Source organism: Musca domestica, unplaced genomic scaffold, assembly GCF_030504385.1.
Source record: "Musca domestica strain aabys unplaced genomic scaffold, Musca_domestica.polishedcontigs.V.1.1 16, whole genome shotgun sequence".
Classification (NCBI taxonomy): domain Eukaryota; kingdom Metazoa; phylum Arthropoda; class Insecta; order Diptera; family Muscidae; genus Musca; species Musca domestica.
Genome location: NW_026712219.1, coordinates 5,075,607 through 5,085,198, shown reverse-complemented (window position 1 = coordinate 5,085,198; position 9,592 = coordinate 5,075,607). Strand labels below are relative to the sequence as shown.

The following is a 9,592-nucleotide window of genomic DNA, read 5'->3' as shown; positions in this document are numbered from 1 at the left end:
GGAGTGCTCTTTGTAGATCCAAAAGACTTTTGTGATCCTAGAATACCTTTTTCAACTCGGTTTTAGCCTTTATATAAATGGAAAACCCACGTTTCATCCATTTACAGCTACAGACCATTTTGCAGCTTTTTACAGAGATAACACCGTATTGTATTTATAGATCTGACTTTCCCATAGCATTATTTGGTTCTTAACATGGCGCACCACTGTCTATTCATAGGAAATGAAAACTACACATTTCCCCCTTTCCACCCATAAAAAAAGTAAAAGTAAGACCTATTCAGACATGATTTATTTATGTTTCGAATTTCTGTAGAAAAATCAAAATTCAGAGATAAGCATTATCACATTCGGATGTATAATTGAAAATTTTATTGTCCATATGAATAAGAATTAGAACAGTCGAACAACAGATTTCAAAGGCGCAGCATCGATTTTTGTAGTTATTTTTAATAGATTCCAGTGAGAACAATGAAGCTTTTACAAGCTTTTCTTATCGCTCTGGCTTGTGGGGTGAGTAGTCAAATAATACGGGGGAATGCAAGTGTGATAGATTCGTCCCGGTGACGGAGGGGAATACCTTGAATAATAGTTCCAACTACGCAATTGTTTTAAACAATAAATGCAAATTTCAGGGTCCTTTCAAAAAATATTCTTATTCGATTTTTTAATTATTTGTATTTTTGTTCTGTTTTAGCTAAGCTTGGCTGCCACCAACACCGAACTGGAGGTCAAAACCTATGTCGCCAAGGCCAGCGATCGTTTCTACAATCTCTATGACAAAATCACGGCGGAAATATTCTCCATTGACGATGACGACGACATGAATACGGCCTTGAATAAGTTGTCGACAATTAAGGAGATTGCCAAGGAATTGGTAGAAATATCCGAAGAGGCAGGAGAATTTGATCAAAATCAAATCAATGATCCACAATTGAAAAGAGCCCTTACGAATCTAAGAGAAGTTGGTTCTCTGTTCGTTTTGGGTGATGATTATTTTGAATCGATTGCTGTTGCCTTGATGGCCCTCCAGAGTCTGGTGTCCGATAAGGATATTGAACCATATATGGGTGGTATTAATATGCCAAATCAAGATGATAGTCCTATTGCTTACTATCCGGATATCCAGAAGGTCTTCGAAACCAGTACCGATGCTGAGGAATTGAAATACTATTGGGAAGCATTCCGGGAAAAGAACACTGTTTGGGCCTCAGTAAATTTCTACACCATCATTGAGGCTATGCAAAAGGCGGCAACTATTTTGGGTAAGATGGAATATTTATCAAAATTAAATTTTATTTTGAAAGGGAGTCATTAAAGAAATGTTATGTCAAGGAAAGAATTTTCATAAAAAAATTGAGGATTTTTGGTCAAAAGGTCAATGAATTTTTTTATTATAATTCAAAAATTTTGGTTAGGAGATTTAAAATGTTTTTTAAGCCACGTTTCTCGTCAGGTGCTCTTTGTAGATTTTCACATAAGAGGTCAGAAGGTCATTGATAAAACTTCATAAACATATTTGTGATTTCCGTTAATCGGCTCTGTAATATTGTAATATTGTTAATATATCCACGATTTTAATTTAGGAAGCCATTTTAAGATCTTTCTTAAAAAATCACGAGTTTCGTTCAAGAGATCATTGAAAGAGTTTTTTTTTTTCAAAAATCGTGATTTTAGGTCAGAAATTAAAAAAAACACACCGAGATTTTAAGCCAATTAAAATAATTTTATTAAAATATCCACGACTTTCGATTTTAGGACAGGAGGTCTTCGATAGAATTTATCTCATAGAAAACATATTTTCCGCTAAGAAGTCATAAAACAAATTTTTTTCATTGAGAGGATTTTCTTAAAAAATTAAAGACCTTCCGTCAGAAAACCATTGAACGGATTTTCTCAAAAATATTATGATTTTCGGTCAGAATGTCTTTAAAATAATTTTCTTAAAAATCTAGCTTTTAAATTAGGAGATAATTGATAAGATTTTTTTTTTTTAAATCGCGATGAAGGTCAGGATGTCATTAAAGGAATGTTCTTAAAAAAAGTACGATTTTTATGAGGATGCCGTTTAGAAGTTTCTTAAAACTCGATGGCTTTGATTGAAAAATAACCTAAAATTTCAAGATTTTTTGGTTGAAAAACAATAAGTTTGAATATCCTCCACCATTTGGAACAAAATTGGAAGTTTTCAAAAAAAGAGGTTAATAAATAAATAAATAGATAATAAAATTATTAAAAATTCTGTTAAAATATTAAAAATACCGAATATATGGTGTTACTGTGGGGTACATACAAAAATGTGGACTTGCATAGCCAATTTTCTGTCACAGGCTGTAGTACCCATTTATTCGAAATGTTAAATTATTCCGGAGAATAATGTAGCTATAATCATCAGGATAACAAATATAGGGAGGTACCGATATTTATGGGCTATACGAAGACCTCTACCTGTATAAACAATTTTCTGTTATAGATTGTAGTACCCATTACGAATTTCAAATAGGAAATTTGAAACAATTCCGGAGAATATTATCGCTGAAATCAGTAAAATACCGAAGACCTGGACTTGCATAGACAATTTTCTGTCACAGATAGTAGTACCTATTAAGAATTTTAAATACGAAATTTGAAGCAATCCCGGAGTATAATGTCGCTGAAATCAGTAAAATACCGAATAAAGGGAGGTTCCCTTATTGGGTCTATACAAAGACCTAGACCTGTAAAAAAAAACAATTTTCTGACACAGATAGTAGTACCTATTAAGCTCTTTAAATACGAAATTTGAAACAATTCCTTCGGAAGAGTGATTTCCACAAACGGACGGACAGTCAGACAGACGGTCGGTCAATGTTAAATCTATATAGAATTTTATGCTGATCAAGATTATATATACTTATGGGGTCTAAAATGTATATTTCGAGGTATTACAAACGGAATGACATATCATATCCATATTATGGTGGAGGGTATAAGAAAATCGTTGAAATCGTGTTCTTAAAGCAATTACGGGTAGCAGGTTATTGAAAGCATTTACTTAAAAAGTCACAAAAATATTATTTGAACACAATCTTCAATTCATTGAAAAATTCTTCAAAATCCGTTATTGGTTTTTGGAAAAATTTAATTTTGATATGATGTCCTGTCGAAAATCAAAGGTTTTTAAAAATTATTTTTTAACAATATCCTTACAAAAAATTGTATTTATTTGATTTTTTATACCCTACACCACACAGTGGTAAGGGTATTATGTCTTTGTGCATTTGTTTGTAACATGGAGAAGGAAACGAGATAGACCCATAGTTACTTTTGAGAACCTTCATAGAATCACTTTCCGTCCGTCCGTCCGTCTGTCCATGTATTCTTGTGAACAAAATGCAGGTCGCATTTATTATCCGATTGAGATGAAATTTTCCATACAATATTTTTTTGGCCCAAGGACGAACCCTATTGAAATTGGTGAGAATCGGATCAAATTTAGATATAGCTCCCATATATATCTTCATCCGATTTCGGGTTAAATGTGCACCAAATGTCCACTATCAGTCCAAATTACCTGAATTTTGGCACACCCAACCGAGTTCGGCCTAGAAGCAAGTATATTAAATTTGGAGAAAATCGGTTCAGATTTGGATATAGCTTCCATATATATCTTCATCCGATTTCGGGTTAATTGTCCACCAAATGGCCAATATCAGCCCAAATGGTCCGAATTTTGGCACATGTGACCGAGATTAGCCTTAAAGCAAATACAACAAATTTGGAGAAAATCGGTTCAGAAACAGCTATAGCTCCCATATATATGTTTTATCCGATTTGGTGTTTAAGCCTCTCACATTCGTAATATGCACTCCACAAGAATGATATTTGGTACCAGATAAAAGATACAGCCCAGAAATAGCTGTTTGTAATTTTATCGAAATCGGTTCAGATTTGGATATAGCTCCCATATATATCTTCATCCGATTTTGGGATAATTGTGCACCAAATGGCCGATATAAGTCCAAATGGACTGAATTTTAGTACATCGGACCAAATTCAGCCTAGAAGCAAGTATATAAAATTTAGTGAAAATCGGTTCAGATATAGATATAGCAATCATATATATGTCTCATCCGATTTAGTGTTTAGTCCCTTACATTCGTAATATTCACTCCACAACCGTGATATTTGGTACCAGGTATTAGATGGAGCACAGGAATAGCTGTTTTAAATTTTACCGAAATCGGTTCAGATTTGGATATAGCTCCCATATATATCTTCATCCGATTTCGGGTGATTGACCACCAAATGGCCGTAATAGCATCAATTTTGGCAAATCCGACCGAAACCAGCTTAGAAGCAAGTACACCAATTTTAGTAAAAATCGGTTCAGATATAGCTATAGCTCCCATATATATCTTCATCCAATTTCGTGTTAATTGTGCATCAAATGGCCAATATCAGCCCAAATGGCATGAATTTTCGTACACAAGACCGAATTCAGTCTAGAAGCTAATACGTCAAATTTGGAGAAACCCGGTTCAGAGATAGCTATAGTTCGTAAAATGCACGATAGAATTAGATAGATTTTGATTTTGTACCAAATATCTCATAGAGCCCTGAAATGCCCTGTATAAATCTTTTTACGAGAGCTTCACTAAATATGCATAGTGGTGAAGGGTATCATATAGTCGGCCCCGCCCGCCTTTGAGCTTTCCTTACTGGTTTTAAATCGCAGATTCAAATTAGAAAAAAAAATGATTTTCCTTCAAGGATGTATTAAAAGATTTTTTGTTAATTTGAAGAAGATCTTGAAGTAAAAATTTTAAAATTTTGGTGTTTTACATGTCAGGAGATTATTAAAAAAACAATTCAAAAAACTCGGATATTCGGGTTTAAAAAAGGAAAAAAAAACCGATTTTTTTGTTTAATGGACCATTGGGAAAGTTTTGAGAAAATTCATCCTTTTCGGTCAAGAGGTCCTTGAAGTAAGAGTTATTGCAAATTGTTTTTTTAAAAACTCCACATTTTTTCAGGAAGTCTCTCGAAAAATATTCTCAATATTTTTTTTTTGTATAACCGGAAAGTTCCTGAGATTATTTTTTAGAAAAATCTTCGATTCTCGGTTAGAAAACATTTGAAGTATATTTTTCGCCTTTATCACCAGGATAGATATTTAAATAAACATCAGTCTTTCCCAGGAAGTCCTTTAAATAATACCTAGATTTTTCGTCAGGAAATTTTTAAAAATTCAAAACAAAAAAAGAAAAACTTTGAATATTACCAGAAACTAAAAATAAAAAAAATTCTTGGACTTCCTGGACTACAATTAAAAGTTTCAACTAAAAATTCCTTACCAAAAATTAAAAGCTTCGGCACTTAGCAAGAACGGCCCTTGTATCCTTGGCCAGAAAATAATTTCGAGAACTTTTGAAATTTATTTAAAAACATATTTATCCACTTTTTACATTTCTTCCTTTCACAGATCGTCCCGTCTTGGATTTGTATTATTCGAATTATGACACTGAGAAATTCCTCAAGGAAATGGACCGAGTTATGGAGGAACTCAAGCCCACTTATCAACAGCTGCATGCCTTCATACGCAACGAGTTGTACAAGAAGTATGGCGATGATGTTGTTGACCCCTATGGACCCATACCCGATCATTTGTTCGAACAGGTCTTGTCGCAGGCCTGGAAGGAGGGAAGTGTCATTGAAACGTATTTCCCCTTTAAAGAGTTGCCATACTATGATGGGTTTGTGAAAGATTTCACCAGTCGTCAAATGCTCAATACTGCCCAGGAGTTTTACAAGTCTTTGGGTTTTTCCGATTTGGATGAAGATTTCCTCCAGAATCGTCTCAAGGAACAAGATGAATCGGAAAGCACCAATGGCTGCCGGGCCACAATTGTCGATAACACGCCCAAAGTTTTTATGGAATATTGTCAAAAGGTGGAATTCAAGAAATTCATGCAAATGCATGGTTATGTCGGACGAATTCAATATGCGCAGGAGAAGAAGAATTTGCCCTCGTACTTCTTCAATGCCTATGATTTGGAATATCCAGTGGGGGAAGCTGTGATTCTGTCGGCCAGTTCACCCAAACATTTGCAGGCCATTGGTTTGGCCAAGGATTCGGATTTCAGCGAAAAAGCCCTTATGAATCGTCTATTCCGCATGGGAATTCACACTATACTCAATATTCCCGTATTCTATGTCCACAGCAAAATTGTCAATGAATTGCTAAACGGAACAATCGATATGGAGAGTGTTAACAAACGCTATTGGAAACTCATGGAAGATTATGCTGGTGTTGAGCCACCCTCAGATCGCGAGGAAGGTTCCATTGATTTCCCCTACACCTTCTATTTTGAGGTGGAAGAAAATCACCAAACAAAGTATGTGCAGAAAATGTTCTTCCTGATTATCGCCAAATGCTTAACAATGTTATTTTTATTTTTCTTAGGAAATTCGTTTCAGAAATTCTGGGTTATCAATTCTACAAAGCTTTATGCCAAAAATCAGGTCAAACAGGTCAACTGCACAATTGCGATTTCTATGGCAACAAAGATGTGGGCAATGTTGTTAAGTAAGTCAGGGTTATATTATTAATTAATTATTTGATATTTGTTTAATACGTATATTGCAATTCCCTGCAAAAGATCTATGATGACTTTGGGCTCTACCAAACCCTGGAAAGAAGTCATATCGAAAATTTTAACCGAAAAGCCCAACTTATGTGCTGAACCCCTAATGGAATATTACACACCCATTGTTGATTGGTTGAAGACCATTAACAAACAAAATAAAGTCAAAATTGGCTGGAATGAAAGTCGACACAGTAAGTATTTTAAAAGCCGATTATTTCTGTCTTTATCTCTATAAACAAAGTTTTCTAATAATTTACCTTTTTTTATTTTACAGAGGTCCTATAAAACTACAAATTGGGAAGCTGTTTTTCTGATATAACTCTAAAGCTGTGCAGTTTTATTGCAAAAAATAATAATAATAATAAATACTTTTGTTAAATTTTTAATTGCGTTTTTTATTAATTGCGTTGATAGTCACAGTCGATTTGCCGACAGAGGTAACCCTCAGATATGAGATTCGTACATGGTCCATGTGCCATTTTTGATTTTTTGAGGTAAGGCTTTCAGTGTACTTGTTTGAGCGCAGCAAGAATTGAGATCAACTGGGACGAATGTTTGTATCCATATGGGAAGTTAATGTTCTCCCAGATAGAAGATAAATAAATAAAAACAAGTAAGCAAAGTCTATAGTCGTGCGGGGCCGACCATGTGATACCCTAAAACACTACAATATGTTGGATCCCCCCACTTGTCCAAATCCATTTCAGAAGATTTCTCTTTTGAAATTATGTCACGGAGTACTGCCCAGCTATTACCCTTAGCATTTTCACCAGAAACATTTTCCTAATATCAGGAACATTTTGAGTTGCTGGTCCATTTCAACCCCTAAATAGATTGCGGACATCTTTGAAAACAATAGGCTTAGCCCTTCTGAGCCTAATCCTACCTTTGTGAATAATTACGTAAGGATCGGAAGATAATTGCAATCTGTATATAAATAGTAACTCCAACCTGTGTTGTAAATTAAAAAAAAAAAAATATTACAAAATATACACTTCAATATTATAAGTCAAGTTGAAAAAATCGCATGCGATAAAAAATAAAAAAAATGTCACAAAATACTACAAAATCTATATGATCACCATTATTGGCATCTTTTTATGCGATTTTTTTAGATTTTAAACTTTTGTGCCAAGAGGGCATTTTAAATTGACAAAATTTGTCAAAATCGCTCCAGCCATTCTGGAGATATAAGCTAACATCCCCTACCTTTGTACATATACATTGCATATATTTCGCTATATATATCCGATATTTTTACTATCGGCATCTACGTAACGGTCAGAATTGACCTGTTCGTCTATTTGTGATTTCGCCGGCATTAAAAATATTCGCGGTTTAATGGAAAATTTGACTTTTATTTATCACAAATGCTATGGGCTATTTCGCCCACTAAATGTTACCCGATGACCATCAAAATTGGAAGGCTTCTGCCCAGCCCAAAGCTCTAGCTCCGTGCTAACTTTCGCTTCGATTGGTCTATAATTGTGACCTGTAGGGCAACTGCAAAATCAGGAAGTTTTTCAGTATTTTGTCCATTTCAACCCCTAAATATTATGCGATCATCTCCAACAGAACTAGGGTTCTATTCTGACCTTAACCTCACCTACGTTCTAAATTTCGTGAAGATCAGATCATAATTGCGACCTGTAAAGTGATTACAAATTAACATGGACAGACGGACAGACGGACGGACATACATAGCTAGATCGACTCAGCTCGGCGAGATAGGAAGATCCATACATACTTTCCTATGTGGAAAATCAATATTTCGTGGTGTTTGATTTGATTGATTACATTTGGCCCAATCAAACTTATAATACCCCCTACACATAGTGTTGTAGGGTATAACAAAAGATGAATTAGATTGAGTGTTGTCAACCCGAGTCTACAAATTACAAAAAAGTGTCATTATGCAAATAAAGTCGCAATGCCCCGGGTTGCCGATGCTTCCACGAAATCTCTAACAGCAAGTCGGACTTAGAGAGTGGCCAGAGAGAGTTGTAGATAAATGACTTCGAAAAGCTGCTTACGGTCCGAGCTGTGCGAACGTAGGCCCCAAGTAGAGTTGTAGGAAAAATCTTCAGACTGTAAAGACTTTCTCCCTAGGATCCGTGCCAAGCGAACATAGACTCCAAGGGGAGTTGCAAACAACTTTTTAGCACAAGAACACATCTTTGTACGCTCCGTACTAAACGAACGTAGACTCTCTTGTTCCTTCGGCAAAATACATTTGGGCACATCGACGAGGTTTGTCCGCAGGCAACATTCTTTGCGTCAATTGAATTTTGTACGGGAACAAATGCAAATCAATGCGAATAATCCGTTGTAAAGTGGACCGGCCATGCCCAACTGCTGAGAACGGCGTTTTTGGGATGTTCTTGGGGACCTCGCAACACTGGCTCGTACGGCAGCGATATTCTCGGCCGATCGCCTTGGTCGACTTTTATATGGCCTCTTCGGATTAAAAAGAGCCTTACCAGTCGAAAATTTTTTGTATAAACGCTTAATGGTGTTCTTAGAAGGCGCACTTCTCACATTTTTTAATGTTTTAAAAGCACGTTGAGTTTTCACAATTGACTTCTTCTGTTGAATGTAAATTTCAACTATTTCAGAGCGCTCGCGTGGCGTGTATTGGTTCATGGTAAAAATCTGCTTGGACTGACGCTTCAAACGCGGTATATGATTAAGCGATGTGACATCTCTGTCATCTCTGGCGTTGCCAGATGGGTCCGTCGAATATGGGCAACCCTGTACAATTCCGACTTAAACAGTACTTTTTTCAATTTTAGGTCAGTTTTCTGACATCTGTTGGATTGTGCCAAAAATTATATAACACCTCGAAATATTGCTCCAAGACATAGGAATCCATCGGTCCTCCTATCAATATTAAATTGTCACGAAAATTTGCATGGATGTAGAGCTAAGATCAGAATAGAGGCCTAATTTTATACGATTTTTAT

General features: G+C 35.5%; 1 protein-coding gene across 1 annotated transcript; it reads left to right on the top strand.

The window, feature by feature from the left end:
- Positions 1 to 367: 367 nt before the first annotated feature.
- On the top strand, positions 368 to 7,015 carry LOC101891395 (angiotensin-converting enzyme). The gene is made up of 6 exons (XM_005179836.4): positions 368 to 513; positions 698 to 1,265; positions 5,465 to 6,377; positions 6,446 to 6,568; positions 6,642 to 6,820; positions 6,904 to 7,015. Exons 1-6 carry the CDS (start codon positions 472 to 474, stop codon positions 6,912 to 6,914), a joined length of 1,836 nt encoding a protein of 611 aa, XP_005179893.1. The 5' UTR covers positions 368 to 471; the 3' UTR covers positions 6,915 to 7,015.
- The last annotated feature ends 2,577 nt before the right edge of the window (positions 7,016 to 9,592 follow it).

Excerpts from the sequence above, each read along its gene's own strand:
- LOC101891395 (XM_005179836.4), top strand. The coding sequence starts at position 472 with ATGAAGCTTTTACAAGCTTTTCTTATCGCTCTGGCTTGTGGG. Across the intron at positions 1,266-5,464 it reads AAAGGCGGCAACTATTTTGG|ATCGTCCCGTCTTGGATTTG; the intron begins GTAAGATGGAAT and ends TTCCTTTCACAG. Across the intron at positions 6,569-6,641 it reads GATGTGGGCAATGTTGTTAA|ATCTATGATGACTTTGGGCT; the intron begins GTAAGTCAGGGT and ends TCCCTGCAAAAG.